This window comes from Physeter macrocephalus, chromosome 13 (genome assembly GCF_002837175.3).
Source record: "Physeter macrocephalus isolate SW-GA chromosome 13, ASM283717v5, whole genome shotgun sequence".
In the NCBI taxonomy this organism is placed as follows: domain Eukaryota; kingdom Metazoa; phylum Chordata; class Mammalia; order Artiodactyla; family Physeteridae; genus Physeter; species Physeter macrocephalus.
Window position 1 is genome coordinate 14,728,867 of NC_041226.1, and position 20,864 is coordinate 14,749,730.

Below are 20,864 nucleotides of genomic sequence, written 5' to 3' on the forward strand. Positions count from 1 at the left end.
GATATGGGAACATATGTATATGTATAACTGATTCACTTTGTTATAAAGCAGAAACTAACACACCATTGTAAAGCAATTATACTCCAATAAAGATGTTTAAAAAATAAATAAAAGAAACACTGTTTTTCCTCTTACCACCTAAAATTGCATTTGGAATGTTTCTGACCTTTCCACTGTTTTTTTTGTTTTTGTTTTTTTTTGCGGCGGGGCATGAACCCTCGTCCCCCGCATCGGCAGGCAGACCCCCAACCACTGCGCCACCAGGGAAGCCCAATGTTTCTCTACTTAACATGTTTTCCATGCTATTTTATAATTATAAAGAATGTATATTTTTTTAAAAAAAGTAATTCTGGGGCTTCCCTGGTGGCACAGTGGTTAAGAATCCGCCTGCCAATGCAGGGGACACGGGTTCAAACCCTGGTCCAGGAAGATCCCACATGCCGTGGAGCAACTAAGCCCGTGCACCACAACTAGTGAGCCTGCCCTCTAGAGCCCGTGAGCCACAACTACTGAGCCCCCGTGCCACAACTACGGAAGCCTGCGTGCCTAGAGCTCGTGCTCCACAACAAAGAGTAGCCCCTCCTCGCCACAACTAGAGAAAGCCCGCGCACAGCAACGAAGACCTGAAGCAGCCAAAAATAAATAAATAAAATTAATTAATTAATTTTTTAAAAAGTAATTCTGAAATCTTAGTCACAGTCACCCAGAGATTTCCCTCAGCTACTACAAGAAAGTTCCTGCTCTAAGTCAGGGACACCTACTCACTGATTATCATAAGAATAATGCAAAGTTTTTTTGTTTTTTTTTTGCGTTACACGGGCCTCTCACTGTTGTGACCTCTCCCGTTGCGGAGCACAGGCTCCGGACGCGCAGGCTCAGCGGCCATGGCTCACGGGCCCAGCCGCTCTGCGGCCTGTGGGATCTTCTGGACCGGGGAACGAACCCACGTCCCCGGCATCGGCAGGCGGACTCTCAACCACTGCGCCACCAGGGAAGCCCCTGCAAAGTATTTATATGTTCTTAAAAATAAAAGTAGTATACGGCCCTTCTTTTTTTTTTTTTTATGGCCTCTATAGCATCTCCCTGCTAATGCTGTTCCAGCTGTAGAGTTACTCTGCTTAAATAGTGTTGAAATTCTCAACACTTCTAACTGCTGGTCTCCATAGGAACAGATATGCCTCCCTAAGCAATGGCTGGCTGCAGCACGAGGAGCTTGGGTGCTGTTAGGGACCTTCTTGTGGTTATTGTAGCTGATGCCACCAGTGCCCTCTAGTACATTCATGGGCAGAGAAAACACAATGGTGGAATTCTTCTCTGTGGCGACAGTGGTAAAGGTCTGCAGGTAATGCAGCTGGAGGGCGATGGGGGACTCAGCCAGCACCATGGAGGCTGACTTCAGGGCTTTAGAAGCATTCATTTCTCCTTCTGCAGCAAGGACCTAAATCGACAGAAAGACATGAAGTCGGATTTCCCAGGGATGGCAGTCCTGTGCTGTCTCAACCAAACCTCCTTCTAACGTTCTCATTCCCCTGAAATGCAAGAATATACGGGCGGCCTGAGAAATGGCAGCCCTTCCTCTGGAGTAATCTAAACTAAAAATAACTCTGATCTCTAAGCTCTTCAGAAGAAAAGCCTTTAGACATACAAGTTTACAGCTGTCACTAGTGCTTTCTTTTCCTGGGTCTGCACTGATACTTCTCTCCCAGCCCCTACTTGGTCACCCATGTTTCATCTGCTTACTTCTTTGGGAAGGATTAGAGTTTCCCATCCTAATGTGATGAGAGAAATTTGAGAAGGTTGCAGGAAGCAGGGAGATAGCTTACAAATTATGAGTCCCTAGATTTCATTCTCAAACAAAATAAAAGCACTGCCTTTAACCGGAACAAATACAGGTCCATCTACCTTAGTGATGCTCTTGAATCACCTTGGAGCCTCACCATTGGCTGCTTCCGTTTTCAGAGAAGTCTGAAATTCAAGGCCTCCAACTGGCTTTTTTTCTGTCCTTTCTACTTATCAGAGATGTTTTTTTAAAATTTCATTCTGTTGCCAATTTTGTCTCATTCTTACAATGTAAGCATTGTTTCGAGTTCTCCCTGCTCTTGATTGCAAGCAGCAGCGAGTGCCAGTCTGCAGACCCTCACTGGAACTCTCCTAAGTGCCCTGCTCCCCCTCTGGTTCTCAGAACGCCCAAGAATGAGTGCAACTCAGCTGCCCCTCCGTGGGCACTCACTGCCCACGTGCAAAAGCGACTCCCAAGTCAACTGCTTAGAAGCTGCTGGAGCTTGGCAGAGAAACCAGAGATAAAGGGAAATCTCCCTCGAGTCCCAAGTAAGATTCCAAAGGGGGTACTTGGAGGCTTCTACTCTTAATTGGCTTCTGATACTTCAGGAAACCCATCCACACAGATATGAGGGCTACAGATCCAACAGATTCAAGAACACTCGAGACCAAGTTGCACCCACATTTTGTAATTCTAACCTGGATTGTAGTTACCCCCCTCCGTTTTTTTTTTTTTTAAAGATTCCTTTTTTTTTTTTTAATGGTACAGTTACTTTTTATTTTATTTATTATTTACTTTTGGCTGTGTTGGGTCTTCGTTTCTGTGCGAGGGCTTTCTCTAGTTGTGGCAAGCGGGGGGCCACTCTTCATCGCGGTGACATTGGGCCCGTTACTTAACCTTTCTGATTCTCAGTTTTCATGCTATAAAAGGTTTTCTTTCAGGATTGTCATGAGTTTTGGAGATAATAAGTGTTAAAATATCTCTCGGTGCCCAGCAATAACTCAGTACATATTGTCACTGGGTACTTTTTGAGATGTTATTTGTCTTGCTCTGTTTAACCTCTGACCTGTGGCTCAGTTTTAAACAGGTAGCAAGGCATATATTTTTTAGAGCAGAGGAAGCCTAAAATCAAAGACTTCCTCACCTTTTGTTAAAGCTTAAGACCACTGAAGATATCTTGCTGGTTATCCTGGAGGGGAAGGGATGAGAAAGAATGCCTTGAGAAACAGTGAGACCAGATGGGTAGCTCCCTCAAAGGGGGAAGGGCAGAGATCTATGTGATACCAAATAGCAAGTGAGCCCTAGCTTTTCCGTGATCCCTGCAGAGAGCTGGGAGCTGGGGAGACCTCACAAGAAGCCAGTGACCTGACTGTGATGGGGAAACATCTGAGTCGTTGAACTTGTGAGGCTCTTAAAATGACGTGGAGAGTTATCATGCAGAACTGATATTATCTTATAAAACCTCGGGGACTTTGCACTACCTTAGGGGCTGGCGGAGATGCCAAGGAGGACCAAAGTTGAATTTCCCTCTTAACTTACAGAAGGCAGGCTCAGAATCAAAATGTAATTGATTCAAGAAAACACAGAAATGTGATTGTCTATAATCTAGGGTGCACGAGAGGTGAGATGGATACCTGTTACATCCTCATCAATATTATAATTATGATTACTATTCATATCATTATTGATATTAGTACATGAAGTCGGATTTCCCAGGGATGGCAGTCCTGTGCTGTCTCAACCAAACCTCCTTCTAACATTCTCATTCCCCTGAAATGCAAGAATATACGGGCGGCCTGAGAAATGGCAGCCCTTCCTCTGGAGTAATCTAAACTAAAAATAACTCTGATCTCTAAGCTCTTCAGAAAAGGCTAAAGTGTACAATGGTAATTCATAATTTTGAATTACACACACACTCCAACAGCTCCCGACTCCCACTCAGATTTTTAAATCTGGACCTCATGATTAAAAAAAAAAAAAGTGAAATCCCAGACTGAAGCCCATCTGTTTAGAAAAGTTGTGTATATGTGTGTATGTGTGTGTGTGTGTACACATGGGGAGGGTTGCTTTGAACTGCTGATATTTGATCATCACTGTTAATTAAAATGAGTGAATTAAAGATGTAGGCTATTGGTCCTTGATGTCTTTACCTGGATGCTATGGGCAATCTCTTCTCGGCCCGCTAAGATTTGGGACAAGGTCTGTGTCCCTAAGACATTTCTCGGAGTGGTCTGAGCCAGCAGAAATGTGGCTTGGTGGACATTAGCCACTGCCGAGACGGCACTATAGATTCTGTAATAGACCACTCCATCCACTTGAGTGGTCACAGAGTCTCTGGTGAGGATCTTGAGAGCAAGAACACAGAAAATCACATGCTTATGACTTTCACAACGGTTGATCAACAAAGGGTCAGCCAGTCCCAGAGCCCTCTCCACAGGAGGAGAGCTTTAATGACAACTCATGCCAGCATCACCAAAAATCTGTCCTGGCTTGAACATACTATCATGCTTGTTGATAGCAAAATTCCTACACAGGTGTGATCTGTACCTATCCCTGTAACTTCATCTTAGAGAAGTCAGAAGTGAAATAGGTATTTCCATTTTAAAATGTAATAGTAGAACCCTGCTGGAATTCTACCGTCTAAATAGTGGTAGAACACCCGTTTCCCTGATACCTGAAATCTTTTTGGTTCTCAGTTTCATCAGGCTTGATGAATAGCAGTGCTTCTTAGAAAACATAGATGGCACCAGAGACCGTGTTCTGTATTCAAATAAAGAAAAATCAATTTATAGAGGCTCTGCATTGATTGTTCTGAATTAACATGACAAGGTACTTTGGAGCAAATGAGCTTTCTGTGGGTACCACGAAAGCAGGACCTAGAACTGTTTACTATGGAGCCAGAAAAGGCCCATGATAGCCCCTAAACATCCTAAGCTCTCTTATGTTTAGGGCTGAATTCCAGAGTAAGGAATCTGCAGTTCCCACCAATGGCATGAAGACATCATTGTTGAGTCTCGATTGAGTTTTCTGGACCAGAGAGAGGAAAATGAACATTTCCTCATAAGTGCTGATTTTCTCACTTCTCATCCCCTTTGCCCTCCCACACATTTTCTTTTCTCTTCCTGGATCATTTTGTTTATCACAAATTGGCATGATTATTAGCAATTCTGTTTCTCTTCCTTATCACGCACTTACTAGGTCTGGTCATTTAGTTGCTGTACTTTAAGAATTGAGAAGAACTATTTGAAATCCAGTTACAGGTGAGCCCCGTACAGTGTCTGCTCCTTTCCCATGCACACCCCACTTTGTTGCATCCAAACACTCAAAAAATTTAGTGCAGTGTACACGGCTATATTTAAAATGGATAACCAACAAGGACCCACCGTAGAGCACAGGGAACTCTGCTCAATATTCTGTAACAACCTAAATGGGAAAAGAATTCGAAAAAGAATAGATATATGTATACGTATAACTGAATCACTTTCCTATACACCTGAAAGTAACACAACATTGTTAATCAACTATGCTCCAATATAAAATAAAAAGTTAAAAAAATCTAATGCGGAGGTGAGTGATATCGATATTACTAAAACATTTCCGGAGATGGTGATGGAAAGGATAAAGCACCAGATCAGTTTCAGCCCCCTCGTACAATGATTTATCCGACTCTTCCAGGGATCGGCTTGTCATTCTCCATCCCAGTTCCTCTGCCATCTGTATCCCTTCTCTCTCTTCTCTCAGACTTTCTCCCACCCAGTCATTGCAGGTCTTCTAGCAATTCAGCCCTTGCCCTTGGCTTCATTCTCATTTGGCGAAACAAAGCCCAGTCGTCTCAGGAGCCGCCTAGGACTCCCCAAGCAGATCTCTAAGAATTCAGTTCATCCTTCCCTTTATAGTTTGAAAACGTATGATACAGTCTCAATTGTCCCTGTAACAGGGAAGATATTGGTTTCATTTCTGGAAACATAGCTTTAATCAGCATTACCTCCTGTGGAGGGATGTTGCACGTTAACGGTCTGGAGATCAACTTTGACAAACACGTCTATGCGAGGCAGGACCAGGATCAAAACGATGCAAGAGAAAATATGGTTTAGAATTTCACCCGACTGAAAATAACTGCAACAAATTGTCTGCTAGTTATACGGTACATTATTTGCATGGGACTATAAATGCTTCTCAGATGATCTTCCATATGTACACCTATAACTTTGGGGAAATTATTTCCTGCTATGAGTCAATGACTAAAGAAAAGTGATTCCCTAGAAATTAAAATCTTCTGGTAAAAAGCTGAAGAGCCTTGACAATTAATTTTTAGATTTTCTTTTGTAATACATTCCACTTACTTCTATCCAAGTGTTGAGTGTGACATTTATTTAAAAGGATATTTTGGAAATTGGTTTCTTTATGTTAAACGTATCTGTATAAAAGATTCAATCAAGAGACTTTAGACCTTAATATCAGTGACTGTCAACATTCTCATTTATCTTCATTAGTACTGAAGGAATGTTAGAATTGAAATCTTCCCAGGATTTCAGTGTCCCCAAAACCAATGTATTACAAAATTTGTAGTTTCTCTGTAGCTGTGTTCTAGTTTATATACAATGACATTCCTCAGTTGTAAATACTTTTACTTATCTCTTGTGAAGATTTGGATTGAGGTAGGGATAGGGCTAAGGAAACTCATTTGAGGATTCTATGACTCCTTAACATTGCCCTGGGGAAGGTTCTCTACAGCAAGAGTTATAAAGATTAGAACCACAAGGCATGTCAGCAAGATGGGGACACCAATCCATTTTCATTTACCAGAAAGATTCTGTGCTATTGTTTTTGTTTTCAAAGAAGAAACAAGTTTCTACACTGAGTATCATGTAAAGGACTGGTAGCATCAACAGAAAACAGTGCTAAGGTGCTTTCTTTCTTTTGGTGTCTAAACCTTTCTGGGGTAAGGATTACTTCCTAATTTACATTTTTTTTTTTTTTGGTGCTAAGTCACCAGTTAAGATCATGACCCTTAGAACTAGAGAGTGTTAAGTTCCAGCCCTACCACTTACCAGCTTGTGACCTGGGGACATTTATCTAATTTTTCTGAGCTTCAGTCACCTAATATCTATAAGATGGCGGTGAAGATTAAGCATGTGTCAACATGATAATGAAATAAAATACTAAACATAGTGCCAGGCATGTATTCAGTGCTCAAAAGTAGCAGCTCCTGTTATGAATACTTTTATTATTAAAGAATAATTTACTATTTACAGAAGTGGAGATGTTTTCCATTAGCAATTTGGCCTGTTTCCCTCCGGCTCTTATGACATTCTGAGGTAACTCCTTAGCCCCAGAAACACGGATGACGAGATTAGTTATCCTGGGAGATTTAGTGGTAAACTCTTCTGGGAAAATTCATTTAAAAGAGACTTTTCTCTAGAGTCCTGCAAGTTATAGCTATTTGACCTCTCTCAAATCCAATTTTATTCTAATTTATAATCTTGGCTTCACCAGGTGAAACATGACCAGGAAGGGGTTAACTTTGTTCTGGTATTTCTCACTTGGATAATTCTAACACCTCTATTTGGACAAACTCATAAAAATATCCATAATAAGCAATTTTTGCCCTCTTTCTCTTAGGTTCCTTATTAGACAAGTAGGATTGTATCAATACTACTTGAAATGGCCAAGTCTCCGTAACAAGCTTCCCCTTTGGAAGTTTCTCATATGTTTAAAAATGTAACAGATACCTGAGTGCCTACTGTAGTACATGGCCAAGTGCAAAGCGCACAGAGTGAATAAGGAAGTTCCTGCCCCCCAGAGATCCTACAGTGCAGCTGGAGGGAGAATGATTTTACTTAAATACATCACATTAGGGGGAAGAAAGCAAATGTTATTAGAGAAGTATAGCAAATAACCATTCTCTTCCATGTGCCTTTCAAGATGCTGTTTGGAGAGCCTCCCCTGTCAAGAATATTAGAATCTATCGTATGAAATTGCCATTTTGGTGGCTCGAAACCAAACATTAGCAATTTCATAGGGTTCAACAAAATATAAGCAAGAGAAGTTATGAGTATTAAATCAGTGTCTTACTCCTGAGGACTTTTAGTACCGATACTCCTGGCTCCCACAGAAGAAAATCCCATCCTTTTATGATATGGACAGTTTGGGACATTTTTTATTCTGAGGCTGTAGAGAAAGGATGGAAATAAAGACCACATTTGACAAAAGGAATTGTCAAATGGCTTCCAGCTCTATGTTGCTCTTAATCTACTTGTCAAGAGAGGACATTACCTTTGACTTTTCCATTGGCTCTTTCAAAGAGTGAGAATCAAACACCAGCTCCTGGAATACTCTCCCTGAGTAACTTAATTGTCTCCCTTGGCCATTTACTCCCTCCCTTCATTCTTCTTTCATTCTCTTAGTGGCCCTGGTAATAAGGGACACCCAGCCAATGTAACCGGAGCCACTCTTTGTTCACATTCACTGAAACTCTCAGAGGGAGTGTTAGAACAGTAATCCAGATTCCAAATCTCTCCAGCTAATGGTCTAGTGATCTCTCCTGTTAACTCAAGTAAGAGGACAAGATCCTTCAATTGTACAGAAAGGCAAGGGCTCCAGCTCCCTGTGATTTTTTTTTTTCAATAAATGTTGCCAGAGAAAATTTTTGGTGGCAGTGTCATACCTGGCCCTTTGGCTTTGTCAGCTTGGATGCGTCCCAGCTGGAATACATCGGCACGTTCGTACTCCTTAATGATCTAAGAGATTAAGGGAGAGCATTTAGTCTTAATGATTCATCAGCTCATAGAGAGAGCCCAGTTTACTTCCCAGGGTATTACCTTCAAGCACATCCATATGGAGATAGGGAAGGTAATGATCATGAACAGGAAAGAAAACGAAAACAGGATCCAGCCACATACACCAAGCCCTTTACTCTTGATGCCTAGGAAATGAGGAGGCAGTTCTGTAACTGACATGGTTCTTAGGAGAGCGATTCAGCTGTGCGGATGAGGAAACCATCCAGAGGGCTGGCCAAGCCAGAATGGGGCTGAGGAAGCGACCTGAATGCACACACACGCATGATTGCAGTAAACACCACACATGCGCGCGCGCGTGCACACACACACACACGCACACACACACACGGAAAATATTCCTTCAGGTTTTTAGATGAAAACTGACCTGTCCCTTCCAAGAAAAGTCTCATAGCAATCAATAACAGTAATTACCATTACATTTACATAGGGCTGCCACGGTTTATTATTCTCAAAACACATAAAACTACCCGCCTCAGGATCATCAGGGTGTCATTTGAAAAGACAGATTTCTGGGCTCCCAGAATTCTCCAGGGGAAGTCAAGGCAACCGCTGGGGCAGATAGGTAGGTACTCTTATCCCCAAACAAGTCAATGGAGCACAAGGAAAAACATTTTCCAGAGTGCTTGTAGCTGATGCCACCAGTGCCCTCTAGTACATTCATGGGCAGAGAAAACACAATGGTGGAATTCTTCTCTGTGGCGACAGTGGTAAAGGTCTGCAGGTAATGCAGCTGGAGGGCGATGGGGGACTCAGCCAGCACCATGGAGGCTGACCTCAGGGCTTTAGAAGCATTCATTTCTCCTTCTGCAGCAAGGACCTAAATCGACAGAAAGAATACAGCTGTCACTAGTGCTTTCTTTTCCTGGGTCTGCACTGATACTTCTCTCCCAGCCCCTACTTGGTCACCCATGTTTCATCTGCTTACTTCTTTGGCAAGGATTAGAGTTTCACATCCTAATGTGATGAGAGAAATTTGAGAAGGTTGCAGGAAGCAGGGAGATAGCTTACAAATTATGAGTCCCTAGATTTCATTCTCAAACAAAATAAAAGCACTGCCTTTAACCGGAACAAATACAGGTCCATCTACCTTAGTGATGCTCTTGAATCACCTTGGAGCCTCACCATTGGCTGCTTCCGTTTTCAGAGAAGTCTGAAATTCAAGGCCTCCAACTGGCTTTTTTTCTGTCCTTTCTACTTATCAGAGATGTTTTTTTAAAATTTCATTCTGTTGCCAATTTTGTCTCATTCTTACAATGTAAGCATTGTTTCGAGTTCTCCCTGCTCTTGATTGCAAGCAGCAGCGAGTGCCAGTCTGCAGACCCTCACTGGAACTCTCCTAAGTGCCCTGCTCCCCCTCTGGTTCTCAGAACGCCCAAGAATGAGTGCAACTCAGCTGCCCCTCCGTGGGCACTCACTGCCCACGTGCTGGAGCTTGGCAGAGAAACCAGAGATAAAGGGAAATCTCCCTCGAGTCCCAAGTAAGATTCCAAAGGGGGTACTTGGAGGCTTCTACTCTTAATTGGCTTCTGATACTTCAGGAAACCCATCCACACAGATATGAGGGCTACAGATCCAACAGATTCAAGAACACTCGAGACCAAGTTGCACCCACATTTTGTAATTCTAACCTGGATTGTAGTTACCCCCCTCCGTTTTTTTTTTTTTTAAAGATTCCTTTTTTTTTTTTTAATGGTACAGTTACTTTTTATTTTATTTATTATTTACTTTTGGCTGTGTTGGGTCTTCGTTTCTGTGCGAGGGCTTTCTCTAGTTGTGGCAAGCGGGGGGCCACTCTTCATCGCGGTGCGCGGGCCTCTCACTATCGCGGCCTCTCCTGTTGCGGAGCACAGGCTCCAGACGCGCAGGCTCAGTAGTTGTGGCTCACGGGCCCAGTCGCTCCGCGGCATGTGGGATCTTCCCAGACCAGGGCTCGAACCCGTGTCCTCTGCATTGGCAGGCAGATTCTCAACCACTGCGCCACCAGGGAAGCCCACCCACCTCCTTTCAATTCAGTTCACTTAACACGCTAGAAGGAAAGATGCTCCAAAGACAGGCACCAAGTTGCTACATCAGAGTCGTCAGCTGTATAAAAATGCAGGTTCCTGGGCCCACCAGAGACTCCACTTCACCGAGTCTGAGGTGAGGCCTGGGAATTGGTGTTTGCTTTGCTCATTTCTCTCTAGGAGGCTCTGCTGCGTGGCCAGAGTGGGGACCCACCTGGCTAAGTCACTGAGTATGCTGCCAAGCACCCTCGACCCAAGACCTAATACCAAGCTTCCTCAAGGTGCATTAAGCTGCCTATGAGCTTTTAACTCAAGGGGGAAATTCTCAGTAAAAACTGTGAAAAAGAAACCCCCTTCTTATTGAAATCATTGAAGGGACCTGAGCTTCCTTTCAAGCCCCATCCTCGTTGGCTCCAAGGCTGGGAAGCTCGCCCTGCAGTGCAGATGGAGTCGCCCTTACCCTGGCCCTGGCCTCCCGGGTGGCCTCGGCCTCAGCAGCCACGGACCTCTGCAACTGCCCGGGAATCCGGACGTCTTTGATTTCCACTTGGGCCACCTGGATCCCCCGCAGCTTGGTGGCATCATCAAGTAAAGTCTGTTTCCAAGTCAAAAGAAAGGTCATTAGGGCTTCCCTGGTGGCGCAGTGGTTGAGAGTCCGTCTGTAGATGCAGGGGACACGGGTTCGTGCCCCGGTCTGGGAGGATCCCACATGCCGCGGAGCGGCTGGGCCCGTGAGCCATGGCCGCTGGGAGCCAATACCCCACATTTTCTTGTCACTGACACCAAACAGGCAGCAATGGATTTTGCCCTGGTTCTGCCATTTGCAGCTGTGAAACATTGGGCCCGTTACTTAACCTTTCTGATTCTCAGTTTTCATGCTATAAAAGGTTTTCTTTCAGGATTGTCATGAGTTTTGGAGATAATAAGTGTTAAAATATCTCTCGGTGCCCAGCAATAACTCAGTACATATTGTCACTGGGTACTTTTTGAGATGTTATTTGTCTTGCTCTGTTTAACCTCTGACCTGTGGCTCAGTTTTAAACAGGTAGCAAGGCATATATTTTTTAGAGCAGAGGAAGCCTAAAATCAAAGACTTCCTCACCTTTTGTTAAAGCTTAAGACCACTGAAGATATCTTGCTGGTTATCCTGGAGGGGAAGGGATGAGAAAGAATGCCTTGAGAAACAGTGAGACCAGATGGGTAGCTCCCTCAAAGGGGGAAGGGCAGAGATCTATGTGATACCAAATAGCAAGTGAGCCCTAGCTTTTCCGTGATCCCTGCAGAGAGCTGGGAGCTGGGGAGACCTCACAAGAAGCCAGTGACCTGACTGTGATGGGGAAACATCTGAGTCGTTGAACTTGTGAGGCTCTTAAAATGACGTGGAGAGTTATCATGCAGAACTGATATTATCTTATAAAACCTCGGGGACTTTGCACTACCTTAGGGGCTGGCGGAGATGCCAAGGAGGACCAAAGTTGAATTTCCCTCTTAACTTACAGAAGGCAGGCTCAGAATCAAAATGTAATTGATTCAAGAAAACACAGAAATGTGATTGTCTATAATCTAGGGTGCACGAGAGGTGAGATGGATACCTGTTACATCCTCATCAATATTATAATTATGATTACTATTCATATCATTATTGATATTAGTACATGAAGTCGGATTTCCCAGGGATGGCAGTCCTGTGCTGTCTCAACCAAACCTCCTTCTAACGTTCTCATTCCCCTGAAATGCAAGAATATACGGGCGGCCTGAGAAATGGCAGCCCTTCCTCTGGAGTAATCTAAACTAAAAATAACTCTGATCTCTAAGCTCTTCAGAAAAGGCTAAAGTGTACAATGGTAATTCATAATTTTGAATTACACACACACTCCAACAGCTCCCGACTCCCACTCAGATTTTTAAATCTGGACCTCATGATTAAAAAAAAAAAAAGTGAAATCCCAGACTGAAGCCCATCTGTTTAGAAAAGTTGTGTATATGTGTGTATGTGTGTGTGTGTGTACACATGGGGAGGGTTGCTTTGAACTGCTGATATTTGATCATCACTGTTAATTAAAATGAGTGAATTAAAGATGTAGGCTATTGGTCCTTGATGTCTTTACCTGGATGCTATGGGCAATCTCTTCTCGGCCCGCTAAGATTTGGGACAAGGTCTGTGTCCCTAAGACATTTCTCGGAGTGGTCTGAGCCAGCAGAAATGTGGCTTGGTGGACATTAGCCACTGCCGAGACGGCACTATAGATTCTGTAATAGACCACTCCATCCACTTGAGTGGTCACAGAGTCTCTGGTGAGGATCTTGAGAGCAAGAACACAGAAAATCACATGCTTATGACTTTCACAACGGTTGATCAACAAAGGGTCAGCCAGTCCCAGAGCCCTCTCCACAGGAGGAGAGCTTTAATGACAACTCATGCCAGCATCACCAAAAATCTGTCCTGGCTTGAACATACTATCATGCTTGTTGATAGCAAAATTCCTACACAGGTGTGATCTGTACCTATCCCTGTAACTTCATCTTAGAGAAGTCAGAAGTGAAATAGGTATTTCCATTTTAAAATGTAATAGTAGAACCCTGCTGGAATTCTACCGTCTAAATAGTGGTAGAACACCCGTTTCCCTGATACCTGAAATCTTTTTGGTTCTCAGTTTCATCAGGCTTGATGAATAGCAGTGCTTCTTAGAAAACATAGATGGCACCAGAGACCGTGTTCTGTATTCAAATAAAGAAAAATCAATTTATAGAGGCTCTGCATTGATTGTTCTGAATTAACATGACAAGGTACTTTGGAGCAAATGAGCTTTCTGTGGGTACCACGAAAGCAGGACCTAGAACTGTTTACTATGGAGCCAGAAAAGGCCCATGATAGCCCCTAAACATCCTAAGCTCTCTTATGTTTAGGGCTGAATTCCAGAGTAAGGAATCTGCAGTTCCCACCAATGGCATGAAGACATCATTGTTGAGTCTCGATTGAGTTTTCTGGACCAGAGAGAGGAAAATGAACATTTCCTCATAAGTGCTGATTTTCTCACTTCTCATCCCCTTTGCCCTCCCACACATTTTCTTTTCTCTTCCTGGATCATTTTGTTTATCACAAATTGGCATGATTATTAGCAATTCTGTTTCTCTTCCTTATCACGCACTTACTAGGTCTGGTCATTTAGTTGCTGTACTTTAAGAATTGAGAAGAACTATTTGAAATCCAGTTACAGGTGAGCCCCGTACAGTGTCTGCTCCTTTCCCATGCACACCCCACTTTGTTGCATCCAAACACTCAAAAAATTTAGTGCAGTGTACACGGCTATATTTAAAATGGATAACCAACAAGGACCCACCGTAGAGCACAGGGAACTCTGCTCAATATTCTGTAACAACCTAAATGGGAAAAGAATTCGAAAAAGAATAGATATATGTATACGTATAACTGAATCACTTTCCTATACACCTGAAAGTAACACAACATTGTTAATCAACTATGCTCCAATATAAAATAAAAAGTTAAAAAAATCTAATGCGGAGGTGAGTGATATCGATATTACTAAAACATTTCCGGAGACGGTGATGGAAAGGATAAAGCACCAGATCAGTTTCAGCCCCCTCGTACAATGATTTATCCGACTCTTCCAGGGATCGGCTTGTCATTCTCCATCCCAGTTCCTCTGCCATCTGTATCCCTTCTCTCTCTTCTCTCAGACTTTCTCCCACCCAGTCATTGCAGGTCTTCTAGCAATTCAGCCCTTGCCCTTGGCTTCATTCTCATTTGGCGAAACAAAGCCCAGTCGTCTCAGGAGCCGCCTAGGACTCCCCAAGCAGATCTCTAAGAATTCAGTTCATCCTTCCCTTTGTAGTTTGAAAACGTATGATACAGTCTCAATTGTCCCTGTAACAGGGAAGATATTGGTTTCATTTCTGGAAACATAGCTTTAATCAGCATTACCTCCTGTGGAGGGATGTTGCACGTTAACGGTCTGGAGATCAACTTTGACAAACACGTCTATGCGAGGCAGGACCAGGATCAAAACGATGCAAGAGAAAATATGGTTTAGAATTTCACCCGACTGAAAATAACTGCAACAAATTGTCTGCTAGTTATACGGTACATTATTTGCATGGGACTATAAATGCTTCTCAGATGATCTTCCATATGTACACCTATAACTTTGGGGAAATTATTTCCTGCTATGAGTCAATGACTAAAGAAAAGTGATTCCCTAGAAATTAAAATCTTCTGGTAAAAAGCTGAAGAGCCTTGACAATTAATTTTTAGATTTTCTTTTGTAATACATTCCACTTACTTCCATCCCAGTGTTGGGTGTGACATTTATTTAAAAGGGTATTTTGGAAATTGGTTTCTTTATGTTAAACGTATCTGTATAAAAGATTCAATCAAGAGACTTTAGACCTTAATATCAGTGACTGTCAACATTCTCATTTATCTTCATTAGTACTGAAGGAATGTTAGAATTGAAATCTTCCCAGGATTTCAGTGTCCCCAAAACCAATGTATTACAAAATTTGTAGTTTCTCTGTAGCTGTGTTCTAGTTTATATACAATGACATTCCTCAGTTGTAAATACTTTTACTTATCTCTTGTGAAGATTTGGATTGAGGTAGGGATAGGGCTAAGGAAACTCATTTGAGGATTCTATGACTCCTTAACATTGCCCTGGGGAAGGTTCTCTACAGCAAGAGTTATAAAGATTAGAACCACAAGGCATGTCAGCAAGATGGGGACACCAATCCATTTTCATTTACCAGAAAGATTCTGTGCTATTGTTTTTGTTTTCAAAGAAGAAACAAGTTTCTACACTGAGTATCATGTAAAGGACTGGTAGCATCAACAGAAAACAGTGCTAAGGTGCTTTCTTTCTTTTGGTGTCTAAACCTTTCTGGGGTAAGGATTACTTCCTAATTTACATTTTTTTTTTTTTTGGTGCTAAGTCACCAGTTAAGATCATGACCCTTAGAACTAGAGAGTGTTAAGTTCCAGCCCTACCACTTACCAGCTTGTGACCTGGGGACATTTATCTAATTTTTCTGAGCTTCAGTCACCTAATATCTATAAGATGGCGGTGAAGATTAAGCATGTGTCAACATGATAATGAAATAAAATACTAAACATAGTGCCAGGCATGTATTCAGTGCTCAAAAGTAGCAGCTCCTGTTATGAATACTTTTATTATTAAAGAATAATTTACTATTTACAGAAGTGGAGATGTTTTCCATTAGCAATTTGGCCTGTTTCCCTCCGGCTCTTATGACATTCTGAGGTAACTCCTTAGCCCCAGAAACACGGATGACGAGATTAGTTATCCTGGGAGATTTAGTGGTGAACTCTTCTGGGAAAATTCATTTAAAAGAGACTTTTCTCTAGAGTCCTGCAAGTTATAGCTATTTGACCTCTCTCAAATCCAATTTTATTCTAATTTATAATCTTGGCTTCACCAGGTGAAACATGACCAGGAAGGGGTTAACTTTGTTCTGGTATTTCTCACTTGGATAATTCTAACACCTCTATTTGGACAAACTCATAAAAATATCCATAATAAGCAATTTTTGCCCTCTTTCTCTTAGGTTCCTTATTAGACAAGTAGGATTGTATCAATACTACTTGAAATGGCCAAGTCTCCGTAACAAGCTTCCCCTTTGGAAGTTTCTCATATGTTTAAAAATGTAACAGATACCTGAGTGCCTACTGTAGTACATGGCCAAGTGCAAAGCGCACAGAGTGAATAAGGAAGTTCCTGCCCCCCAGAGATCCTACAGTGCAGCTGGAGGGAGAATGATTTTACTTAAATACATCACATTAGGGGGAAGAAAGCAAATGTTATTAGAGAAGTATAGCAAATAACCATTCTCTTCCATGTGCCTTTCAAGATGCTGTTTGGAGAGCCTCCCCTGTCAAGAATATTAGAATCTATCGTATGAAATTGCCATTTTGGTGGCTCGAAACCAAACATTAGCAATTTCATAGGGTTCAACAAAATATAAGCAAGAGAAGTTATGAGTATTAAATCAGTGTCTTACTCCTGAGGACTTTTAGTACCGATACTCCTGGCTCCCACAGAAGAAAATCCCATCCTTTTATGATATGGACAGTTTGGGACATTTTTTATTCTGAGGCTGTAGAGAAAGGATGGAAATAAAGACCACATTTGACAAAAGGAATTGTCAAATGGCTTCCAGCTCTATGTTGCTCTTAATCTACTTGTCAAGAGAGGACATTACCTTTGACTTTTCCATTGGCTCTTTCAAAGAGTGAGAATCAAACACCAGCTCCTGGAATACTCTCCCTGAGTAACTTAATTGTCTCCCTTGGCCATTTACTCCCTCCCTTCATTCTTCTTTCATTCTCTTAGTGGCCCTGGTAATAAGGGACACCCAGCCAATGTAACCGGAGCCACTCTTTGTTCACATTCACTGAAACTCTCAGAGGGAGTGTTAGAACAGTAATCCAGATTCCAAATCTCTCCAGCTAATGGTCTAGTGATCTCTCCTGTTAACTCAAGTAAGAGGACAAGATCCTTCAATTGTACAGAAAGGCAAGGGCTCCAGCTCCCTGTGATTTTTTTTTTTCAATAAATGTTGCCAGAGAAAATTTTTGGTGGCAGTGTCATACCTGGCCCTTTGGCTTTGTCAGCTTGGATGCGTCCCAGCTGGAATACATCGGCACGTTCGTACTCCTTAATGATCTAAGAGATTAAGGGAGAGCATTTAGTCTTAATGATTCATCAGCTCATAGAGAGAGCCCAGTTTACTTCCCAGGGTATTACCTTCAAGCACATCCATATGGAGATAGGGAAGGTAATGATCATGAACAGGAAAGAAAACGAAAACAGGATCCAGCCACATACACCAAGCCCTTTACTCTTGATGCCTAGGAAATGAGGAGGCAGTTCTGTAACTGACATGGTTCTTAGGAGAGCGATTCAGCTGTGCGGATGAGGAAACCATCCAGAGGGCTGGCCAAGCCAGAATGGGGCTGAGGAAGCGACCTGAATGCACACACACGCATGATTGCAGTAAACACCACACATGCGCGCGCGCGTGCACACACACACACACGCACACACACACACGGAAAATATTCCTTCAGGTTTTTAGATGAAAACTGACCTGTCCCTTCCAAGAAAAGTCTCATAGCAATCAATAACAGTAATTACCATTACATTTACATAGGGCTGCCACGGTTTATTATTCTCAAAACACATAAAACTACCCGCCTCAGGATCATCAGGGTGTCATTTGAAAAGACAGATTTCTGGGCTCCCAGAATTCTCCAGGGGAAGTCAAGGCAACCGCTGGGGCAGATAGGTAGGTACTCTTATCCCCAAACAAGTCAATGGAGCACAAGGAAAAACATTTTCCAGAGTGCTTACGTTGGAGTTTCTATGAGAGTCTTTAACTTACCAGTGTGGTGGCCTCAGGAAAGCCACTAGATCTTTCTGAGCCTCCATTTCTTCATCTGTAGGATGGAGATAGAAATTACCTACCTTGAAGGATTTGACGAGGATTAAATGAGATTATTTATATAAGACATCTAGCCCAGACATTAATACTTACCTTAGTAAATGTATATTACTATACTTATTCCCATCTTACAGATTGATAAATACTTTAGAATTCTTTATATTCACTATTTCACCTTGTTTTAAATTCTTGCTGCTTCTTGGTTCTCTTCTCCTTGACAACGAGCCCCATCCTCACCCCTCCACTTCCTCCAATTGATTTCACATTCTCCACACAAGCACTAGAACGAATCATATTTGCTAGATAGCTCTACTCAGATAATCCACAAACACCTTATGCTATTATGCCTCTATCTCAGTTAATGTCTTAACCATTCGTACTTAACCATCTGCATTATTGTCCACGTTAGAGACACAGGGTCATCGTTGCCTCTTCTCTATCCATCTACAGAAGTCACTAAGCCTCATTGGTACCACCTCAAATTCAGCCTCACGTATCCATTTTACTGCAACGGGTTCATTGGCGAACATAAATTCATGAATATTTACAAGGGTTCTAGGGTTTTACTCTTACAGATAATGCTGTGATGAGTCCTTTTTAATGTGTGTTTTTGTGCACTTGTGTAGGATGAACTCCTGGCAGTGGAAGTGCTAGGTCAAAGGGATCAGTATTTACAATTTTGTTAGATGGTAGGTGCCCTTCAAAGAGTTTGTACTCTGTGCCTATTCCCACATGCCCTGTCCTCACTAGATATTTTCAGTCTTCTCAGTTGCGACATTCTGATAGATGAAAAGTATCTAAGTTTTAGATACATATTTCATATTAAAACCTTTTGAGTGCAAATGTCCTTTTATAGGCTTTAAATACACATAAAGATATACTCAATAACAATAAGGACTTGCCTGCATATACCAAAGTTTAAATTCCCAAAATATCACCTTCCAAAACTTTGGACCACATTGAGGTGGATCAGACTATTAATATGCAGGATGAAAAGACATTTTGTGCCTTCTCATAGGATCTTTGTTGTATTTTATTTATTAGCGCTTTTAAAAATTATTAGTAATAACACAGCTTGTATATACATTCTCATTGTTAAAAAAAAAATCCAAGAAATACAGATAAGACTAAAATCTCCTCGATCATTCTCTCCTCAGTCCACTTTTATCTAGAATGTTTCCATAGTTATCAACTGGGTGTACGTCCTTATAGACCCATTCCTATGTATTTACATACATGTATCTACAATTAGAAAACACTTGCTTTTGATTTGTAGATTTTGTGAGAAAAGACATCACACTGTAAGTTTCTACTTTTTTAAACTGAATATGTTTGGGAGATATTTCCATGTCATTACATCTGGATCTACCTCATTCTTCTTCATTGTTGCCTCCTATCCTTAATTTGTGACTCAGTTTATTTACTTGCAATTTTGCCTTTACAAACAAGGCTGCAATAACTGGGCTTGTACACGCCTCTCCCAGACAATTTGCATCTTGAGGAAAGCATTGAGAAGGCAGCACAGTCCTTGCGCCCTCTGGTGTGTTCCCTCCCTGCTGACACTGCCGTATTTGGAGTTCAGGAACTTTGGGGTGTTGGGGGCTGTGACATTAGCAGTGCTGCACACACAAGGACATCAGCTATGCTTTATGCCCTGGGCAAGCCCTAGACATGTCCAGACTAGCTACAGCCTTAACACCAAGCTGCAAAAGCAAAAGCTGCCCTGACCTCCGGGAGCTCCTCTGCAGTCCCACTCTGCCCTATAGCATCATTACCCGAGGCTCTGTTAAGTACTAAATGTGCAGAGAGAGACCAGAGATCAGGACACGATTAATCTTCCAAGATTTACACCTGAGCATTAGAATTACCCAGGTCGCTGCTTCTGGGAGGATTGGTGGAGCCTGGGGGTGTCATTAGCTGCCGGTGAAAGTGGGACTGTCGGCTTCCCCGCAGGGCTGGGCAGCTCAGCCTGCGAGCAGCAGCTGGGCGAGTACAAAGCGCTGCTTTTGCAGCTTCCTGCAGAGCAGATCTTTCAGCCAGCCTTGCCCCTCCCCACCTCTCCCGCAGTTAAAACTGTGGATGCTGTGCCGAGAACTGGATTTGAGGATTCTAATTCCAGTTCAAAGGAAGTACTGGGATTGTATGACAAAGGCTCTTCAGAAATCGCCCTTTACCTCAACCTACACAAGGATTCTTCCAGAGCCTTCCCTGAGCCATTCCCTTGAAGGGAAGATGGAAAGAAAATGGGCCACATACCCTCTCTGTTAGCCATGAAGCCCTGAGCTCATCTGATCATCTCCTGCTTTATCCAAATCCATGGATGGGTGTTTTCTATGGGTAATTGTCACCATACCATAAAGCCATCATCATATCACTTCCTGGTAGAGAATTGGACTTTGTCACCCCCGGAAAATTGCCCGCCGGTTTCTCATTCATCCATTTAACAGATTTTTTACCAGTTATATGCCAGGCACACTGTGCTAGAGCTGCAGATACAAAAGAGAATAAGATGGGGAACTTTCCAACAAGAGTTGGAACATCTTTCCCTCAATCTGCAAAATGAAAGGTGAGCCATAATGCACAGAACCTGAGGCCCAGCGCTGCTGACACGGGGGAGGAGGACTCTGGGACTTCAGTTGGAAGGACTTGAAAGATAACTGAGGCCAACCCTGCATCTTTTTTTTTGCGGTACGCGGGCCTCTCACTGCTGTGGCCTCTCCCGTTGCGGAGCACAGGCTCCGGACGCGCAGGCCCAGCGGCCATGGCTCACGGGCCCAGCCGCTCCGCGGCACGTGGGATCTTCCC

At 42.7% G+C, this 20,864-nt stretch overlaps 2 protein-coding genes across 2 annotated transcripts in view; both read right to left on the minus strand.

Annotated features, from left to right (window-relative positions):
- The window catches only part of LOC112065404 (stomatin-like protein 3), a 30,421-nt gene extending 12,366 nt beyond the window's left edge, over positions 1–18,055 (minus strand). The window contains 8 exon segments of the mRNA XM_024125818.3: positions 9,354–9,397; positions 11,044–11,178; positions 12,692–12,886; positions 14,527–14,544; positions 14,546–14,609; positions 17,208–17,281; positions 17,363–17,466; positions 18,000–18,055. Coding sequence (XP_023981586.2) covers positions 9,354–9,397; positions 11,044–11,178; positions 12,692–12,886; positions 14,527–14,544; positions 14,546–14,609; positions 17,208–17,281; positions 17,363–17,404 — 572 coding nt within the window. The 5' untranslated portion in view covers positions 17,405–17,466; positions 18,000–18,055.
- A 2,551-nt stretch (positions 18,056–20,606) lies between these two features.
- LOC112065405 (stomatin-like protein 3) overlaps positions 20,607–20,864 on the minus strand; it is a 17,870-nt gene continuing 17,612 nt past the window's right edge. The window contains exon 8 of the mRNA XM_028497857.2: positions 20,607–20,611. Coding sequence (XP_028353658.1) covers positions 20,607–20,611 — 5 coding nt within the window. The remainder of the gene's footprint in view (positions 20,612–20,864) is intronic.